At 36.4% G+C, this 21,373-nt stretch overlaps 1 protein-coding gene and 1 long non-coding RNA gene across 3 annotated transcripts in view; one reads left to right on the plus strand and one right to left on the minus strand.

Annotated features, from left to right (window-relative positions):
- Nucleotides 1-19,621, plus strand: part of LOC144967371 (prolyl 4-hydroxylase subunit alpha-1-like) — a 36,692-nt gene extending 17,071 nt beyond the window's left edge. For both annotated transcript variants that reach the window (XM_078904490.1, XM_078904491.1), the window contains 9 exons: nt 212-363; nt 2,679-2,843; nt 4,186-4,244; nt 4,776-4,896; nt 6,239-6,292; nt 12,466-12,528; nt 13,198-13,266; nt 13,705-13,801; nt 15,438-19,621. In XM_078904490.1, coding sequence (XP_078760616.1) covers nt 212-363; nt 2,679-2,843; nt 4,186-4,244; nt 4,776-4,896; nt 6,239-6,292; nt 12,466-12,528; nt 13,198-13,266; nt 13,705-13,801; nt 15,438-15,580 — 923 coding nt within the window. In that variant the 3' untranslated portion in view covers nt 15,581-19,621. The remainder of the gene's footprint in view (nt 1-211; nt 364-2,678; nt 2,844-4,185; nt 4,245-4,775; nt 4,897-6,238; nt 6,293-12,465; nt 12,529-13,197; nt 13,267-13,704; nt 13,802-15,437) is intronic.
- Nucleotides 7,672-11,519, minus strand: LOC144969500 (uncharacterized). Its single transcript, XR_013644760.1, has 3 exons — nt 11,371-11,519; nt 9,134-9,278; nt 7,672-8,171 (listed from the first exon to the last, which is right to left on the minus strand). It is a non-coding gene; the product is annotated as an uncharacterized LOC144969500 (long non-coding RNA).
- Nucleotides 19,622-21,373: the final 1,752 nt, after the last annotated feature.

The raw sequence follows: 21,373 nt of genomic DNA on the forward strand, positions 1-21,373 counted from the left end.
CATCCTACATGTTAACTGTTGCAGTTGGTCAGGGACAGCTTGTAAAGCGCTTTGAGCACGTTTAGTGGATATTGCGCTCTATAAAAGCTTAAATTTTTAAATAACCGCTTTGAACACGTTTGGTGAATATATTGCACTATATAAATGCTCAATATTTTTTTCTTTGTTTTGTTTGGGTTTTTTTTTTTTTGGTTTTTTTTTTAAACCTCAGATCCGGACAACATTTATCTGCACAACATGTTCCTGACCCATCGATACGGCAAGAAAGTGACCCTTGTGAAGTCGAAGGAGGTGGACCCCATTAGGAAAGAGTTTTTTGAGGACTGCCGTAATCTGAACGCTGGGAAATCTCTTGGAAGTCGGGTATGAATTGAAGAGTGTTTTTTTTTTGTGCGGCTATGTGGTCTTGTGGTATGACACTCGCTTTCGGATCGGAAGATCCTGGGCTCGAGCCTCGCTCGGCGCATAGTTGAGTCCTTGGAAAAGGCTCTTTATTCACATTCTCTCACCGATCGTACTGAGGTGTAACACGAATACCTGGCCGTTAACAGTTTTGTCTCTGTCGGAAAAATGTTACATCGCCTAGCAGGCGTCATGTCTCGTTATATATGTTACGAGTTGCTGTTGGGTATGGACCCCTTTTAAAGCGCTTTGAGCACGTTTAGAGGATATTGCGTTATATAAATGCTCCACCTTTTTTCTTTTCCTTTTTTTTTTCAAAAACTCCCTAACTCGGTTTTTCCCATTTTGAGATTTTGAGGATTATTTCCCCTACATTTTCTCATTCGGTCTATTATTCTATCACCTTGTAACTTTAAATTCACACAAATCTAAGGGAATTCTTGTGAAATTTGTTTCTTAAAATAATATAATTTACATTTCAATTTATCTCATGGATGGAAAGTCTCAAAAAGTAGAAAAATGGACTTGAGGAGTTTTGGAAAACCAACCTTCAATTATTTATCATAATTAATTGCTTGAATATGATATCCATTGCTTTAAAAGCGGCTATGCGGTCTAGTGGTATAACAGTGTTGTCTCTGTCCGAAAAAAATGTAATATCGCCTAAAGTCATGTCCCGTCCTACCTGTTAAATGTTGCTGTTGGACAGGGACACCTTTTAAAGCGCTTTGAGCACGTTTAGTGGATATTGCGCTAAATAAAAGCTCAATTATGTTTTTTAACTGCTGCCTTCCGCCCGACATTGTATGATACCGTCAAGGAGAGAACGGTGGGGGCATGCCTGAAGCCTGGGATCGTGAAAATACTAATAAAAGAGTGAAAATGGAGAGGCTTCTGGTAGGAGCAATACCTACAGACATGGACGTTTCGGGTACAAATTCTTCGTCAGCACAACAATACATAAATTAACGTGGAATACAAATAAATTAAAAGTCAATTTGTATCGTCTGTTATATTGTATTTTATTTTATTTGTCTTCCACGTAAATTTGTTTATTATTGTGATGACGAAGGGTTTGTACCCGAAACACCCATTTCTTTATTATTCTCATCCGAAGCCTCTCCATTATCACTCTTTCGTTAGTATTTTTAAGATACCGTCACCAAGGCATTATTATATTATTGTTATTATTATTATTATTATTATTATTATAATTATTATTATTATTATTATTATTATTATTATTATTATTATTATTACTATTATTATTTGATATAGCGCCAGTATCGACAAATAGTGCTCAGAGGTGCTTTACAATAGTTTATTTTATTATCACACATGTTCATTCACTCGACTACAAAATCACTACAACAGTCACACACATATCTTGTTCTAAGTTCACATAGAATCATGATAAGCAGAATAGAAAAGATCGGTTTTTAGATGCCGTTTGAAGACTGGTTGACTTTCACATTGTCTGGTTTTAGGTGGTAAAGAATTCCATACGATTGGAGCCGAAAATGCAAAACCACGCCCAGCAAACATTGTTCTTGGGATGTCTTTCTCCATTAGCGAAGAACTGCCGGATCTCAGAGATCGAGTTGGTTTTTATTCCCCGACAAGGTATTCAAGATAATCAGGCGATATATGGTGAAGGCAAATGTAAGCAAAACATGCGATTCCAGGAAGAGGAGATTTACGAGTAGATAATCCATCAAAAGTCTGGTGTCAACAGGATTATCACCCATGATGACCAAAGTCAGCATGTCTAGGATTAATAATCTTGCCAAAGGAATATAAAAAACGTGTTTGAGGTAGGGCTCGAACCCAATGCCTTCAGGGTCACAGTGCAATGCCTTAACCACTCGGCAATCTCGCCCCACGATCATTGAAATAACACTGAGTGAGAGAGAGAGAGACAGCCATTTTCATAGAACATGATATTTATTATGTGCGGCTATGTGGTATGACACTCGCTTTCGGATCGGAAGGTCCTGGGTTCAAGCCTCGTTCGGCGCATAGTTGAGTCCTTGGAGAAGACTCTTTACTCACATTATCTCACCGTACTCAGGTGTAAAATGAGTACCTGTCCCTTAACCACGTTGTCTCTGTCCGAAAAAATTGTAATATCGCCTAACAGACGTCATGTCCCGTCCTACGTGTTAAATGTTGCTGTTGGCCAGGGACCCCTTGTAAAGCGCTTTGAGCACGTTTAGTGGATGTTGCTCTATATAAAAGCTCATTTGTTGTTTTTTTTCTTTTTTGATGTTTCACAGATCAACCCGCCCCTATCACCGAGATGCAGATACAAATTCAGTCACAAAACACCCTATTGGAGATACCGTGAAGAGATTGTCAACACCCATCCGTTCATCACAATCATTCATGACTTTTTAGGAAAGGACAAGATAGCGACTCTAATCGACACCGCCCATGAAAGGGTAAGTGAGACATTTACTGCGGCTATGTGGTCTTGTGGTATGACACTCGCTTTCGGATCGTAAGGTCCTGGGTTCGAGCCTCGCTCGGCGCATAGTTGAGTCCTTGGAGAAGGCTCTTTACTCACATTCTCTCACCGTACTCAGGTGCAAAATGAGTACCTGGCCGTTACCAGCGTTGTCTCTGTTCGAAAAAAAAATGTAACATCGTCTCAAACCGCCATGTCCCGTCCTAAATGTTAAATGTTGCTGTTGGACAGGAACCCCTTGTAAAGCGCTTTGAGCACATTTAGTGGATATTGCACAGAATAAAAGCTCCATTTTTTAAAAGCTCCATTTTTAGCAATTCACGAAAATCGTCCTACCTGACTAGGAATTGAACCTCAGCCCTTTTGATTGCGGATCACATTACACACCGGGAGGATTAACTTTCTCCTTACTGATCATTTCCAGAATTTTCCCAAAATCGCAGGCTTACCCAGTAGAAAAATGGATTGTTTAAACTCAAGCAAGCTCTCTACAAAACAACTTTGTATTCTTATTAATTAAATATAGACCATTCTTCAAAGTTTGTGATGTACAACATACTCTGAATAAGAAAAAATGTATATTGTGTCGTAACAAATGTGACGATTTTGCTGTAGGTGGTAAGGAGAGGGTTAATCTAACTTTAGTTTTCAAAAAGTAAATTTTAAAAGCAACGGATACATCTATTATCTGGGGACGACATGCACATATTTGCAGGTCTGATAGCCGGACACAATTATGGGGGCCTGATTTAACATTGTTGTAATGGACACTATTTTGCGTTGGTTTGAGAGAATTTCCATTACAATAATAAGCCCATAACAATTTTTGGTTATCAGACCTGCAAATAAGTACACGTTGTCGGGGGGACATAATATTATCTGACGAACGTATTTCATAATTTGTAAATCTGTATATTATATCCACAGTAATTATATTAATTTAATATCCTTTTTTACAACTGAGAGAAACTAAAGTTTTGTTTATCAAGATAAATATTCCATAATTACAATCTAAAAATTTAGTGATTCTATTATAATCGACGTGTATCAACGTGTACATATATGCAGGTCTGGCATCCGAACCCACATGGGCCTAGTTTAACATTGTTGTAATGGACAATATTTTGCGTCATTTTTTGAGATTTCCATTACAACAATGAGCCCATAAGGAATTGGGTTATCAGACGTGCAAGTAAGTGTTCGTCGATTATCATCAATAATATAGATAAAATTAAAACTATAACATGAGAAACTGTCGTATGAATGCTGGCATCCATCTATTATTTTTTTCTTCTGAATCTTCCTGCCCATCACAGATGTTCAATGAGGGAACTTTACCCGGGGGCCAGAGCGGACAATTGTGGCAAAGCAAATTGTAAGTAACTAAAAATAGATAGAACGAAGTACTAACAACTATATGTTTTGTCTGATTGATATAATTTAGTGAGAGCTAATCACCAAAATGGCTATCTAAAGATAACAACAAAGATGAGAGTGACGTCAATCTCGCTCCTTCGAGTTCAAGAATTCGGATGTTCTTGTGATTTTTACGTAACACAGACGACGTGCGTTTTGAAATGAGTCGAAAGAATGTCTTCAATAGATAGTGTGCGCTTGGCTAAGAAACTCACAATATTACAATCCTGAAGTAAAACTGACCAACACACAAAACTATGTGCAACCATGAACTTTTATAGATAGACGTCTAGTATGCGCTTGGCTTAGAAAATCACAACATTATCATCCGGAAGTATAACGGACCAACACACAAAACTATGTGTAACCATAAACGTTTATAGTCTGGTTAATACAGTTTAGTGAGAATTACTCATAAACGCGGATGACAAAAGAAAACAACAACAAAGAACTGAGTGACGTCAACTCCATTGTATCTTTATTATTCCAGCCGCACCATCATGGATTTTGTCAACCCCAGCATAAAGGACATCTCCTTACGTGTGGGCTACGTCACGGGGCTTGGTATCAGGCAGAGGAAAGGCAAACTCAGTCTCGGTGAACCCGTGCATGTAAGTTCAAGTTAAGTTCGTGTTCTTAACAATTCTCCACTAATTTGTTCTTCCTCTTACATATCGGTCGTTTTGTTTGTTTTTTGTTGTTGTTTTTTGGTCTAGTTTTTTTTTCTTATCAATTATTTTTCGAATTCAGCAATAATATAACATATACCACAATTATTTTATTTTTTTTTTGGTTTGTTTTTGATTTAACGATGAATTTATTTCTCAATCGAGACTTTAAATACCTTGGTGTAATTATAGATAACAGTCTAAGATTTGAATCGCACACCAAAAATGTCATCAAAAAATGTAACCAGCGCTTGTATATACTCAGAAAATTAAGGTCTTTCAATGTGAACAGAAAGACCATGATACAAATCTACAAGTCATTAATATTGAGTATCGTTTCGTTTGGCATCACAATGTGGTATGGAAGCTGTGGAACAAAAGAAAAATCCAAACTACATAGAACCCTCAGAGAGGCTTCAAAAATAATTAACACCGACCTTAGAAGCCTTGACACAACTTTTATTAATGCAGTTGAGAAGAAATCTTTTAACATTATCAACGAAAAGAGGCATCCGCTGAGCGAAAAATTCCAACTTCTGCGCTCCGGAAGACGGTATCTAGAAGCAAAATGTAGGACAAATCGACATAAGACAACCTTCATTCCAACCGCCATAAAATTAATTAACAAATCTTTTGTGGAAAAATGAGACAACCAATGAAAATAACGAGAAGCAGTGTCGTGAATCATCATCATCGACATTGCCGCCGTCGTTATCATCATCATCATCATCATCATCATCATCATCATCATCATCATCATCACAATCATTGCCATATTCTTCTTAATATAAGACACTATATTTATAATATGGTTATCTGCTGTCCCAGCAAATATATCGTATCGTTCTATCTGTCTGTCTGTGTGCCTGTATATATGTATGTATGTATGTATGTATGTATGTATGTATGTATGTATGTATGTATGTATGTATGTATGTATGTATGTATGAAGGCATGCATATACGATGATATGCTGGTTTGTATGTATGTCTGCATGTATGTATGTATGTATGTATATGTGTTTGTATGTACGCTCATTTCTTTTGTATACATGTGTAGAAACAATGTACAAGCGTGTATGTTAGTGTATGGCTGTGTCTGTATTTGTAAATGTGTTGATGTTCATACCATGAACCAAACTGAGCATTGTTTACCTCACATGAATTGCCTTTAATTTGGACAATAAAGATTATTATTATTATTATTATTATTATAAACCCGATGAAGAACTGAACATTTTTATAGTCTGACCGCATTGGGATCATTTCATTTTTTTGCCCCACAGATCATCGACTTTGGACCAGGAGGGACCTACACCCCGCACAGAGACTCCCACAAGGTTTGCCCATTTGATTACTTCCTTTTTGTGCTCACCTTCGGATCAGTAGGTCCCCGGTTCCATTCTCGTTTTTAAGAGCCGCAACTTGGAGTTCTTAGAAGAGGAGTAAAATTACTGCATATCATCTTCGGTTACAGTCATAATTGTCCCTCTCGTGAAAAAAACCCCATTGAAATAGTCTCACGGACGGCCTGGTTCATTCTATTTGTTACTCTCTCCTTAACGAACATTTTCAGGATTTTTCCAAAATATCATAGCTATTCAGCACAAAAATTGATTTCTTTACACTTTAACTCAGAAGCAAAAACAACATACTATTCATAATTTTGTGCAGAAAAAAAGCTTTACAAAACAGCTTCAATTTCTTATTGCTAGAGCAAATATTTTTCTCCAAATTTTGTGATTTACACAACAAATCTGAAAAAGAAAAATGTTAGTTGCATCGTATCGAATGTGACGATTTTCCTGTAGTTGCTAAGGAGAGGGTTAAGTGTTGTTCTTGGCCTGGATATTAATTCAGAAAAGTAAGTGGAGCAGGCACTTATGTTGATAACAACAAGAAATGAAGTGAGTTTGAAAGTGTCCGAAGACAACAGAGAATAAAAATTTCGCGTCGATGGGGGCTCAAACCGTAGCCATCGTTAACATAGAGCCTGACACAAGAACCCTCTAGGACTGGCAGTTTGGCGTCATTTTTTTTAGGTTTGTGTAGCGCCTAGTGAGTTGTCGTTAGTAGAGCTCATGGAAACAATTGAGTCCATTGGTTGAACTATTGAATACAACTCACGATCTGTTTCATTTTGTGGCAAAAGACTGGCATTTTGTCGTCATTTTTTGGTCAGTGTCAGGCTATAACTTTACGATGGGTACGCTCAAACCCGTGCGACCTTACTGGTACTACAACTCCACCTGGCAGGGGAGAGCCTGGCTCCACTGACTAAGCTATCCACCACTCCAAAAAAAGTGGTTTCAAACACTGAGGATAACTTTAATCCGTGTGAGGGAAAATTGTTGATTTTTAATGTTAACTATAGCCACTTCAATTTTTATCTCCTAAAAATTAAGAATTTTCAAATTTTCAAATAAGCAGGTCAGTAGTGGTCTTGTTAACTCACCCAACTCTAACACCGACTATATCCGTAGTTTACCCGGGTTACTTTTACCCCATGCCTATTTATTACATTTTTCTGAGACAAATTATAGGCGTTGTATCAAAGCTAATGTTTTTAGGGTTTTTTGCATGTTAATGGTAGTTGAATAAAACTATTTATGTATATGCTTATTTTTAATACATTTCTTTTCCAATTTTGAAAAGCAAAAATCTCTAGGATTGAGTTAGTTAAGGTTGCGTCTGGTTCTCATGAGAGAATAGAGAGGAAAAAACGAACAAGATATTGCGAATATATCATACCACTTCTTTAATATTTAATTAAGCATTTCCATAAACATAAACACGGTTGTCATTGCCAATAGTTGCTAGAAGTACCTACATAGGTAAAAGTTGATCTGATAAACAACATCACGATAGACGTGATTTGGTTGAAATTATGTATCGATTCAATGAATCTTTGCCTTACCTCTCTCCTTACCGGCCATTTTCCGGATTTTCCCCCAAACCTCACACCCAACCTCAAACACAAAAGCTGTCAGTTCTTGCTATACATATTTCTTTCTTTGCTAAACGAGCTCTTCATCACAGTGTTAATATTCTTTAACTATTGCAAACATTTTTGTTCAAATATTATGATGTACAAAAATGAAATCAGAATAAGAAAAATGTTGCCTGCATCGTAACGAATGTGACGATTTTCCTATAGGTGGTAAGGAAGGGGTTAATCTCTGGAGGAAGTGATAGATTCCTTCTTGTTTGATGAGGTACCTGGTGATTAACAAGAAAAAAAGGAGATATTTCGTTTCAATCGCGCATTTTTACTTTTTGACTGTGCTCAACATATTTCACATTACTTTATTTATTTAATTTAACGAAACCGAAATCCTATTTCACAAAGTACAAGTCTCCAAACAAAGCGGCCTCGCCTTTACGCTGAAATCCCGATACTCTCGTCGTTGTTACTTCTCGCTTGGTGCTGCTGCTATGTGGTCTTGTGTCGTAGAATGACAATCATCTTCGAATCAGAAGGTCCTGGGCTCAACATATTTCACAGTATTTCATTTATTTTAACGGAACCAAATTCCCATTTCACACAGTATTCAGCCCAAAAAGCGGGAGTTTATCCCTATTGAAACGGACAATAGCAATTGTTTGATTCCCTTTGAATAGAACGCGAAACTCCCACAAAGTACTTTCCATCAGATCTACCAGATCCAGTACCCCGCTTAGAGCGCTATAGGGCTATACTTAGACTTAGAGCGATATAAGAGATCCCTGATTTTTCTGTCCTTAATTTCTTAAAAAGCTCAAAGTATGATTCTTCTGGTTTCATTTCAACATTCGACATTGCCAATAGCTGGACCTAAACCCTGTAAGATAATAATTGTAAATGCATTACCCAAGGATAAAATGGTGTGGCTAGAACTTTCCGGTCACTGTTAATCATTAAGCCACAAACTGCGCTTTAAAATATTTGTATTTTTTTCCTACAAAAGTCGAAATATGGAACTGTTCAGTCAATAGATGCTGTGCGTTTAGTTTATTTGCTCACAGCATCCGCCAGCCAGGTATAACTTACCAACACACAATAATGTGTGCAACCTTTTACGTTTATACTCTGATTGATAGAAAATAGTGAGAAAAGCTTATAAAACTGTCTGGCTGAAAACAAAAACAAAGAACTGAGTGACGTCAATTTCGTTGCATCTATATGAAATATTATAACTCACTGTCAGATGTTGAATTCGCAGACTGGTGTGTTAGTCCATTTGGCAAAATCACTGAGGATATCTTCTCTCTGTTCGAACTCATGGGCAATATTTCTTCTTTCTCATTTTGGACTCCTATAGATATAGTTGCTTCTCGTGCTTTGTTCTTAAGATAGACATAAATAGCAAATTGGATATTAGAGAGGGTTTTAGAGGTTTACTGCGGGAGGGGGAGGGGGAAGGGGTTCGTATAGCTCAGTGGTAAAGCGATGACAGATGTAGAGTACAACCAATCTGTACGCGAATAAAGAAACAAAGATGGATTGTGTTCGGAAACGTGCTCCGACGAGATGAAAATATTCCAGCACAAACCTCGATGGATGATTACTTCAAACAATAAGCCAATTACCGAGGACGTACACCAACTTCACTTCCAACAACATTGAATCAAGATCTCAAAAAAAATCAAATATAGTTAGAAACAACACCCGAAGAACTGATTTCAACAACACAAGGAAACATCCAATTGCCTCAGTATGATGTTGCCTCAGTTGCCTCAATTGCCTCAGTAACACACATAATGACATTCAAAAGCTAAGAACACTTCCACTGGACAGAGTTTATGGAAAAAAATTTAGATTACTAACTGGATACTAGAAACAGACTGACAAACTCTAAGTAACACACACATTCACGGAAAGCGTCCAATGAGACAGGGCGGTCATATTCAATCATTCATTACAAGAAGCCGACTTTTTTTCTGATCCGTATGTCCACCCAATACTGACTGGGTAGCCGGAGAGTATGTGGCGAAAATGGAATCTTATCCGAAGTGCACGAGAGCAATAGGCTTCAGCAGTGTGACGTCACTTCTCTCGTAATGACGCAAAGTAACTTAGTAACAGGTTCTAAACTATCGGAACAATGGCGGACGCCCTTATGAAATACTTATTCGACGAGCATAAAAGTGTAACCATAGGAGAAAAACATTATAAATCTGATCTTGTTTTGACTTTTTTGCATTCTGATCACCTGATGTGAAAAAGTTCTAACCAGCATGAAGAAATAAAAAGTATCGATTTTCTTTGTTTAGAACCAAGCTGCTCGTTGCTGAGCGGACGTGACATCAGACTATTGAATCCTATTGCTATTGCCGGGTAACACAATAGACACCGGGATAAATGTTGTCTCAATGGGCCTTGTGGCTCTGGAGGACTATTTTTATCTATTTTCAAAGGATTGGTAGGGCAGGTAAATTGAATTTGTTTACATATAATGGTTATTGTGTGATATAAAAGATCTTATGTGTCGGCAGTTAGACAACGACAATGCTGCTTTTGTTTTGTTTTAAAAGGGTTTTATGGCACTTGCGACACATTTAGTTCATTTCAGCATCAGTAAAAAGGAAGGAAATGGGATAGTTGTAAAGGTTATAACTATACAGTTGAAAGCACACAGACAAAGTAAGACAAAGAAGTATGGTTCAAATAGGGAACAAATGTAGATTCCAAGAGCATATTATCATTGTGCATAGTTTGAGATCACCCAAGGCTCATCCTGACAAAAGCAAATCCCCCCACTAAGAGGAATACACTCAATGTTTACAAATCATTTGTTCAAAAGAAAAAAAAATACTGTACATAACAGAGAGATGATTTACAAAGAAAAAATATCATCTCCAAAAACTATAACTATACATTTGACTGTTTCCCTCCCAGCCAAAGACTCTGGCCAGGGTCAAAACTAAGCAACCTCGTTGCAAGACAAAGACAGATAACAATTGGAAAACAGATATAGGGGGATAGAAGACACAGAAAGTACCTCCCTGCCCACTACGAGAGGTCAGGAACCCCACCCAGAACGAAAATGCCAATATAAATAAAACATCATAATTTGAAAAGATTCGATTAAGTTTGGATTTTTTAAAAACCAGTTTACTGTTCTACTCTGGAAAAACAAGTATTTAACAATTTGGCCAGAAAACTTGTTCTTCAAATATTGATCGATTGAAATGATCTTCATCTTGGCAAAAACTCTCAAACTTCGGACTTCGCGAAGTCCCATGTTTGAGAGTTTTTGCCAAGACGAAGGTCATTTAAATCAATCGATATTTGAAGGGCGAGTTTTCTGGTGAAATTTTTAAATACATGCATGCTGTTCCAAAGTAGGTTGGTTCACTGTTTAAGAGCCGATAAAAGTGCACAACGAAGTTTTGGCAATTCATTAGTACATTTCATACACCTTACTCAAGAACTCACTTCACTGGATGCGTTCGATCGTTTACTAAAAAGCATTCTGATCATATGATCCGCCATGTTGATCTCCTCAAAAAATCTCTCACTGTCACTTCCGGTCTGCTGGTGTTGTGTATCAATACTTTAATTTTAGGCGATTTTTCTGTCTGATACTCTCAAACCAGTGCAAAATTTACTCAAATTACAACAATGATAAAACAAACCCTTGCTATGAGGCACTGTTCGAAGTGAACATATTTTGTAGGTCTGATATCCAGCCGCAATTATGGGCCTGTTTTAATATTATTGTAATGGACACTATTTTGTGTTGGTTTTAGAGAATTTCAATTACGACAACAAGACCATGCCAACTGGGTTATCAGACCTGTGAAAAGTGATCTGTTGAATGAGCGGAAATAGGATAAAATGAACTTTATAAAAAGAAAAGAAAGGCGCAAATATAAACTTATCAACAATTTGTATCTAAATAAACAATACACAATTCAGACTGGATTAAATTTTCGCGACCTTCTACGTAAAAGAACACTTATTTCAATGACGTCATCTCTTAAATGAAAAAAATAATCTTACCTAACTTATTTTTCATTGGTCATTATACTAGGGAAAAAAGTTTTTAAATGGGCAGTGAGCGACGTTTACATATATTCAGGTCTGACACCCGAAAGCAATCATGGGCCTAGTTTAACATTGTTTTAATGGACAATATTTTGCTTCATGTTTTAAAAAGATTTCCATTACAACAATGAGCCCATAATGAGTTAGGTTATCAGACCTTCAAATAAGTCCACGTCGGCTGTGAGACAATGAGCCATTGAAGACAGCTTATATGATTAATCGTCGATCTAGTTTTTTAGTTATTTATTTATGTTTTTACTGTTTTCTGTTGTTGGCTGAAGAAGTGCTTTGAGCCCGAAACGTTCCGTGTTTGGTATTTTGTTCTTTTTTTTTTTAAAGCTGTTATATTCATTTTTATATTTTACTTTTTACTGTCCAAAGCTTCTAGCACATTAGTATCACTTTAATACCTGGTTCACCCTTGCATAACACCATATTGATGCAACGGGTCACATCTAATCTTATTTGTGTAATCATTCACAGGTATATCACCCTGCTTATATGAGCCTTGACCAGGGAGCTAGACTAACAACATTCCACCTATTTGTAAGTAATTCATGATTATTCATTAGAATATGATCCACACAACAGTCATAGAATACCAGACAATTTTCTCATTAAAATTTCTGGCTACATAATATGTTGATAGATTAAGATAACCGCTAACTCATCAAAAAGTCTTTAACATGGCACTTCACGGTTATTTCACGGTTATTAAATAACATTGGTAGATGTAAATATGACCTCTCTAAATAATATCTGGAAAGACAAATCCATAGGGAAAAATTTGAAAATAAAGTTAGTAAAAGTATTGGTGTCGACAGTGATGACCTACGTCATGGTTGAAAATGTAAATACATTATATCATCTTGCGGCTATGTGGTCTAGTGGTATGACACTCGCTTTCGGATCGGAAGGTCCTGGGTTCGAGCCTCGCTCGGAGACATAGTTGAGTCCTTCGAGAAGGCTTTTTACTCACATTCTCCTACTGTACTCAGGTGTAAAATGAATACCTGGCCGTTGTCTCTGTCCGAAAAAATTGTAATATTGCCTAACAGGCGTCATGTCTCGTCCTACATGATAAATGTTGCTGTTGGCCAGGGACCCCTTGTAAAGCGCTTTGAGCACGTTTAGTGGATATTGCTCTATATAAAAGCTCAATTTAAAAAAAAAAATATTGGCCTAATGATATGTTTTTCCTTCTATCTATCCCAGCTGAGTGACACTGAGGAGGGAGGGCATTTGGTATTCCCTGAACTAAGAATCGGCATTAGACCTAAAAAGGTTGGTTTTCTGCTCTCTGATGTATTTTTGAATACGTATGGAGAGGAGAGATAATAGTGTTCAACAGTCGTGACGTCACATCCCTCGTAATGACGCATAGTAACTTAGTAACTGGTTCTAAACTATCGGAACAATGGCGGACGCACTTATGAAGTAATTCACCAACAAGCATAAAGTGTATCCAGAGGAGAAAAACTTTATAAATTTGACCATGTTTTGACTTGCATACATTCTGATCACATGACATGTGAAACAGTTCTAGCCAGCATGAAGAATATAAAGTACCGATTTTCTTTGTTTAGAACTAAGCTGCTCGTTGCTGGGCGGACGTGACATCAGACTATTGAATGCTATTGGTGTAGGGGTTAAGGGATATTTAGATACAATATCACCCCTTCAATAATCATTAATGCGCATACTTTTCCTCTCTTATTTCAGGGCTTGGCAGTAATTGTCAATAATTACAAACCTTCTGGTATTCCAGAACCCAGCTTGTTGGTAGGAATGTGTCCTGTTCTCGTTGGTGAAGCCAAAGGTATGGACTTATAATTTACTCACATTAGAAAGTTAAATCTATAAAGCTCTCTCATTAAGTAAAGCTAACATTTCAACTAGATAGAGTTTATCATTAAAATTTGTCTCAAAATGATTATAGGTGATCAGTTAAATTTCCATAAAGATGATTCCTTTCAAAAACGGGGAAAAGACAACGTGTACATTTTTCAGGTCTGATAACCGAACGTAATTATGGCCTGATTTAACATTGTTGTAATGGACAAAATTGTTTGCGTTGTTGGTGTGAGAGTATGGGTTATCAGACTTGCAAATAAGTATACGGGCGGGAAAAGAGGAAACGAAACTTCAAACAGAACCACTACTCGCCTTATCGACGAAGATGATGAAGTGACAAAGCAAGTTGCTTATTAACTCGAATGGTCACGATTTCTATTCTGTTGAGTTATTGCTCGGGGTTTTTTTAACTTCTAAATATCGGAATCTTAACTCCACGTGCATAGTTCAATTGTAAGTATAAACTTCAAGTTTATTTTACGTCTGAAAGATTCAATGATAGAGTTACTGTCAAATAGACAGAAGAAGAGGAGGGAAGGAAGGAGAGAGAGAGAGAGAGAGAGAGAGAGAGAGAGAGAGAGAGAGAGAGAGAGAGAGAGAGATATCTATGTAAATCGATCGTTTTATGTTTTTTTGTTTTCAGCCAGAGAGCATTTATTTATTGATGCTATGCGTTTGGTTTTTATAAAAAAACTCATATCATCCACCAATAACAAAGACCTGAGTGACGTCAACTTCATACTATCTATAAAAAATAACAGATTGACGTCAATTTTGTTCCTTCTATCGCGATGAACTTGAATTATTGTAAAAGCCAGAGTTGCATCGCTGTTACTGCTCCTTGTAGAACACTGTGCAATCTTGTGTTGCTTTGTCGTCATGTGGTATGGCGCTCGCTTTGTAACCTATAAGTCTCTGATTTGAGTCTTGTTGTGGACAGTGCAAAGCTGAGTCTTTGGATAAGACTCTTTACTCGCATTCTCTAACCGTACTCAAGAGTAAAATGAGTACCTGACCGGTAACAATGTTGAGTGTAAAACAAAAATGGTAATAGTACCTTACAGATTTCACGTCTCTTCATCTATGTTTAGAATTGTTGTTGACTTATTGTCTTAGGGCTAACCCAACACCGGAGACTGACTCCGACGACCCGGCACTGACGTCTTCCGGATATAGACGTCGAGCAGAGACAAAATACTAAGAATAAAGAGAAGAGCCGCTTGACTTTCCTATACCAAGCACCCGACGTCCTCTGCCGTTTTTTTTTTTTTCGAGCTTGGTGTGTGTAGGTCTAGCGGGTCTTTTCTTTATTTTTAGTATTTTGTCCGTGCCCGACTTCTTTATCAGAAAGACGGAAGAGGACAGCAGTGCCGGGTCGTCGGAGTCAGTCTCCGGTGTGGGTTAGCCCTTAGACCTCTTGTAAAGCGCTTTAAACTATAGTAATAGCGAGAGTCTCGCTCAATGTTTCATATAACAGCTATTTTATTTGATAAAAACGATACTATTATGATGAAATATGATTTGAAAGATTAGTTTCAAAACTAATTGGTTTGGTGTCATAACTAAGATTAACTTCATTTCAATATTTTTCACTATTCCAGTTCTCCAGAAAGGCATATTCAGCTCTGGGTTAGATGGCAACGTGTTGTGTGGTCGAAAACCATTGTCCACCCATTACAATGTAGAGAAAGCACGGAAATGTATTGCCGGACCATGCGGAGCGCCAAATTCCTACAATAAATAGCAAAATATTTAGATTTTAGTCGATAGCTTTTAACGACGTGCACTTATTTGAAGTTCTGATAACCCAATTCCTTATGGGCTCATTTTTGTAATGAAAATCTCAAAAAATTACCCAAAAATATTGTCCAATGTTAAATTAGCTGCTAGGCCCATACGTGGGTTTGGATGTCAGACCTGCGTATATGTAAACGTCGGCTTTTAATAATATTATATCCGTATGAAATATATCCAATGTGACCATCAGTGTCGATTGGGTATTATGTCGGTGTGAACTCGATAATGAAAATTAATGTTTATGTCAAAATGACTAGTATTATGAGATTTAAGTTGTGTTTTTTTACTGTTTGAGAAACAGAACACACTTTTATCTGTAAATTATATTTTATTTTTCGCTCAACTGTTCTATTTCTAGCTTAACATTGAATGTTTAGCTTTTGGGTTCACCCAGACATAATTCCGTTTGAGACGACTGGTCACATATATGGTTGTGTGAGAATGTAAGATAACATTTTCTGATAATTTTTAAAAAATCAAGAGTGTAACGGTTTTTAATTTTTATTTATTTTTACATTTTAGTTAGAAATCAATGGCACCATCAAGTACTTATTGTTTCGCTGTTCTTTTTATTTTTGTTGTTGTTTGTTGTTTTGTGTGCGTGGTGGGGGAAGGGGTTGTGCTTGCTATATCTTGTTTTTCGATGTTTTAATAATTTTTGGGGGAGATTTTTTTTTTTTTTTATTTTGTTTGTTTAGGTTTTGTTTCTTTTTTTTCATGCTCTAGGAAATGTGAATTAATTTTCATCTAAATACGAGTAGATCCATTTTCTCTTGCAATTCTTATTGAAATGTCAATTTCCAAAGTTTGAAAATTATTATTTTAAAAAAAAATAATTTCTAAGACATAATTTTTGCCGAGAATGACCGATGTGTAGTTTGGCCGCTAAAAGGTAAGAGGTCAATAGAATTCAATAGTCTGATGTCACGTCCACCCAGCAACGAGCAGCTTGGCCCTAAACAAACTTTTTATTCTTTATGATGGCTAAAACTTTTTCACATGTCGTGTGATCAGAAAGTATAAAAGTCAAAACATGATCAGATTTATGTTTTTAGTCTCTGGGTACACTTTTATGCCCATCGAAGAAGTATTTCATTAGGGCGCCCGCCATTGTTCCGATAGTTTAGAACCAGTAACTCAGTTACTATGCATGAGTCATTACGGGGAAGTGACGTCACGACTGTTGAGGCCTATTATTGGGGTCAATAAGTCATAGGTAGGTCTGCATGTACCTGATTATAATTTTAAGTAGTTGAACATCTAGATAGTTATATTGAAAGAATCTTTGGGTTTTTTTTTTTTTTCTTAACATCGTGATTTTATCGAAGTTATAGGTTATGTCGGTGTCTCGAATGCACGACGAAAATGCTGCCATGCTGCTTGAAGTTCGAAGGAATGAATAATAATAAGTAATGAAATGTAAGCTTCAATTTATTGAAGAAAGGTAGATAATGTGGACGTTTCAGGTTTCCCCTTTATCATCAAAACACGATGAATGAAAGTCTCGGAATGCATACTATTGTCATGTAATTTATCTGCTATGTTATATTAGTAATGCTAAATCAATTTTACATAAATGTTTAAATAAAAAGGAACACCCCTGAGCAGAAATGATATTGATTCCTTCAATGTTTTTCGTGAAATGCATTTCCTTAAATTTATTTAGAGAATCACGTCCCTTTTTTAAAAAAATTGTTTTGTGTTCTAAGTTCCTCTCAATAAAGAAAATGACAACCCACAAGAATCGCCACGCATTTAGGCCTACTGTGCTTGGATCTTGTTAAAACTTCCTAATTCGTCAACAGAATAATACTGTGTATAAGGTTGAATATTCATGACACAAAAATGTTAATTCTACACGTTTCGCAAGTATTTGATGCTTCTAGTCCTAATATTATTTGATCTATTGCAATGTTTTATACTTTACGTAAGATGTTAACAGCGTATCTGCCTAAGCAAACATGGAAAAATCGAATTTCAATATTTTGACACGATCCGACGTGCACTTACTTGCAGGTCTGATAACCTAAATTGTTATGATGGTCTCATTGATGTAATGGAACTACTCTCAAACCAACGCAGAATATCATTGTTCATTAAAACAATGCTAAATCAAGCCCAAAATTGAGTTCGGTTGTCAGACCTGAATATAAAAATACGGGCACATAGCCACTATCCATTCCCGTGAATTAAATGCGAACTAACAATTATAAAATAAATAGTGTGTCTTATTATGAATTAATGTAACGATCATATCAAGCTCTAAGATCATCCTATATGTGACTTATCATGTTAACGCGGTATTATGGCGGTGTAATTTAGTGCTTCAAATTTAACGTTAATCCTTATTTATAAATCTTTAATTAAAATCAAAGCCTTTGTTTAGAAAAGAAAATGCTGTTTCCTTACTTCAATAAATAAATAAATGAATAAATAAAAATGAATGAATGAATAAATAAAGTAATTCATTCATTCATCAATAAATAAATAGATATTTATAATTTGATAATTTTAAAATTAAACTCAATTTTTTTTTCATTCTGACTCAGGTACACATATCTAACGGTCTGATAACCGAACGCAATTATATAATTTTGTAATGGACACTAATTTGCGTTGGTTCGAGAGTATTTCCTTTATAGCAACGAGCCCCATAACAAGATTGGTTATCAACCTGTAAATATATACACATTGATCCGACATTATGCCAGATAAACCGTTTTGATCACATATCAAGATTATAATAGAAATATGAAGGATACGTAAGCAGCTGTACATAGTTGAAGTTGCATAAAGAGCATGGTGGTACAACGAAATCTCATTACAAGGAAAACCAATGGATCACTATTTAAGCGAGCGGCTTCAATAAGGGCGGGAACAAACATAATAATATATTCAAGATTAGTATTTAATTTGGGATGAGAGGCTGATAAAATTATGAAATAAATAAATTAAAAAAAAACAAATTGCCTTTTATTCATTCCATAAGGATGAATGAAGGCAATAAATAAATTTGTCAAAGAGAAGACTGGAATTAACCCAGACGTCAGCCGCACGCAGTACAGCGCCGCAATATGAGCTAGGGCAAGGTGACTTGCTCAAGGCCACACAGCGCAGCGGCGGGTGATCGAACTCGGTACCTCTCGGGTACGAAGCAAACACCGTATGGGATAAGGATGAATGAAACTGCCTTAGTTCAAGTTGCTCAATACATTATTTGAAGCTGTTTACAATTTTAATTGCTATTCTTTTTTTTTCTTTCTATAATAGCAAGAAATGAAGTGAGTAGAAAAGTACCAGAAGAATAAATACGTATGCTGCGATGGGAAGTTGGACCGTAGCCATCGTTAACATATAGCCTGACACTTAGAACCCACAAGGACTTATAGTTTCGCATTTTGTTTTGTTTTCTTGAGTTTTGTGCAGCGTCTAGTGAGTTGTCGTTACTAAGGCTCAAGGAAACAAGTGATTCCATTGGTTGATCTATTGAATACAACTCACAATTTGTTTTCTATTGTGGCAAAAGTCTTGTCTTTTGACGTCATTTTTCGGTCAGTGTCGGGCTATAGAGAGAATGAAGTTGGCATCACTCTGGTCTTTGTTATTGCTTTGAGCCATCCATATAATTTATGTCATTCTCACAAAACTGCATTATCCAGACTATAAAAGTTCATGGTTACACAGAGGCTCGTGTGTTGGTCCGTTATACTTCCGGATGTCAATGTTGTGAGTATCTTAGCCAAACGCATACTATCTTTAAGTTAACGATGGCTACGGTTGAACTCAGGACCCGATTGTAACGTCACCTCCTGCCCAGGTTCAACTCCCCATCACCGCACAAGTTTTTATTCTCTATTGTGTCTTCCGGGACTTTCTACTCACGTCATTTCTTGTTATTACCAAACATGAGTTTTCACTTTTCGTAACTTACAATTTTCCTTTTTCAAAACTTGTGAGATTCAATAAACAGAATCCATAAATGAAATAATTAAAGTCTTTAGTATTTGACTTCACTTTCTGTTTGTTTGTTTTGTTTATTGTTTTTATTTTTATTTTGGAATTTTTTAATTTTTATTTTGTTTTTGTTTATCCATTTATTGTTTTTAATAAAAAGGAAAAGGTGATATAGAACTTCTCCCTCGATGTGCACATATTTGAAAATAATCAAGCAACAAAATAAGTAATTTTTCGGCATCAAAATCCAAACTAAAATCTACATTGTGTTATTTAAAAAACAAAAACAAAACAAAACCCAACTTTCACTATTTTTTACGAGATTCAGCATATTGATTGAGAGATGTGTGGGTTATTAACCAATCGTTACTTTTATTGTAGAATAATGGGAGAGAAGGAGGTAGGACAGAAAGAGCGACTTTGAGAGATCTATAATGTTAGTTCAACGTAAAAGAAAAAGAAAGTCTACCATGTGACAAATACAAATCAATTATATTCATACACAAACACACATGCATGCGCACACAAGGATACATATATATATGTGTGTGTGTGTTTGTGTGTGTGTGTGTGTGTAGAGAGAGAGAGAGAGAGAGAGAGAGAGAGAGAGAGAGAGAGAGAGAGTGATAGGGGAGGAAGAGGAAGAGGGGGAAAATATGAAAAAAAGGTGGCTTTATAGCAGAGGAATATGACAAAACTAAAATAAACAGTCAATGTAAATGTAGCTGATGTATGTCCATAGCACACAAAACACCGAGAGCACCTAATACGAAAGGAGAGAAGATGGAGGAGGAGGAGAGAAATACACGACTCCATTACAGAGTAAGAGTGAGAGAAATGAAAAAGGTGGAATAGTGAGATTTTTAAAAAAGACAACAGCAAAACAGTCAGTATACCGGTGACAAGTTATATAGACCACACAAAAAAATTCAGTGAATCTATGACAAGTTATATACCACACAAAACCAGTCAGTGAATCTCTGACAAGTTATATACCACACAAAAACAGCCAGTGAACCTATGACAAGTATGTATAGCACAAAAACAGTCAGTGAACCTATGACTGTTGTATCCCATACAAAACACTCGATAGGATCACCAATCAATCAATACGACATGGTCAGTGTCTAACCATCCGTAACCTCCTGGCTGGCAGTCTTCACAAAGTCTGTTTAATGAGAAAGAGAAAACGTGCGCCGGTGGGTGCCAAGTTTAACCGAAGTATAGGGGGGATACACGAAATTATGCTCTTTTCAGACGGGACTATACTTTTCTCTATGAAGGAGTTCCGATAGCTCAGTTGGTAGAGCACTCACTTCACAAGCAAAGGGACGAAGATCGATCCCGGATGCAGTCGAGATTTTTTTTCTTCTGATCCCTCTGTACACCCGGCAGTAAACTATTGGTAGCTGAGTCTGTTAGATTTGTTGGAAAGTACTTAGCGATCTATCGGCTCTTCTCTTTATTCTTAGTATTCTGTCCGACTTCTTTATTTTATAGAGCAGTAATCGAAAGTGTTTTGTCATTTTGTATAACAGCTTGGGGAGGCAATTGCTTAGCAGTGGAAAGGAACAAAATAAATTCAAATATTAAAAAATCCATTAAACGCTATATAAATGATGTTGACGATGTAGATCTTTTATACGAGAAATTTTGTATAAATAAAATAACTAAAATATTAAATGACCAGTATCATCCACTAAGACCATCAATTATTATGTCAGAAAGAAGTGGTCGCCCTTTCTCTATTTCAACGAAAACAGAGAGACACCGAAAATCTTTTCTG

Source organism: Berghia stephanieae, chromosome 3, assembly GCF_034508935.2.
Source record: "Berghia stephanieae isolate SIO BIC M18660-M18661 chromosome 3, UCSD_Bste_1.3, whole genome shotgun sequence".
Taxonomy (NCBI): domain Eukaryota; kingdom Metazoa; phylum Mollusca; class Gastropoda; order Nudibranchia; family Aeolidiidae; genus Berghia; species Berghia stephanieae.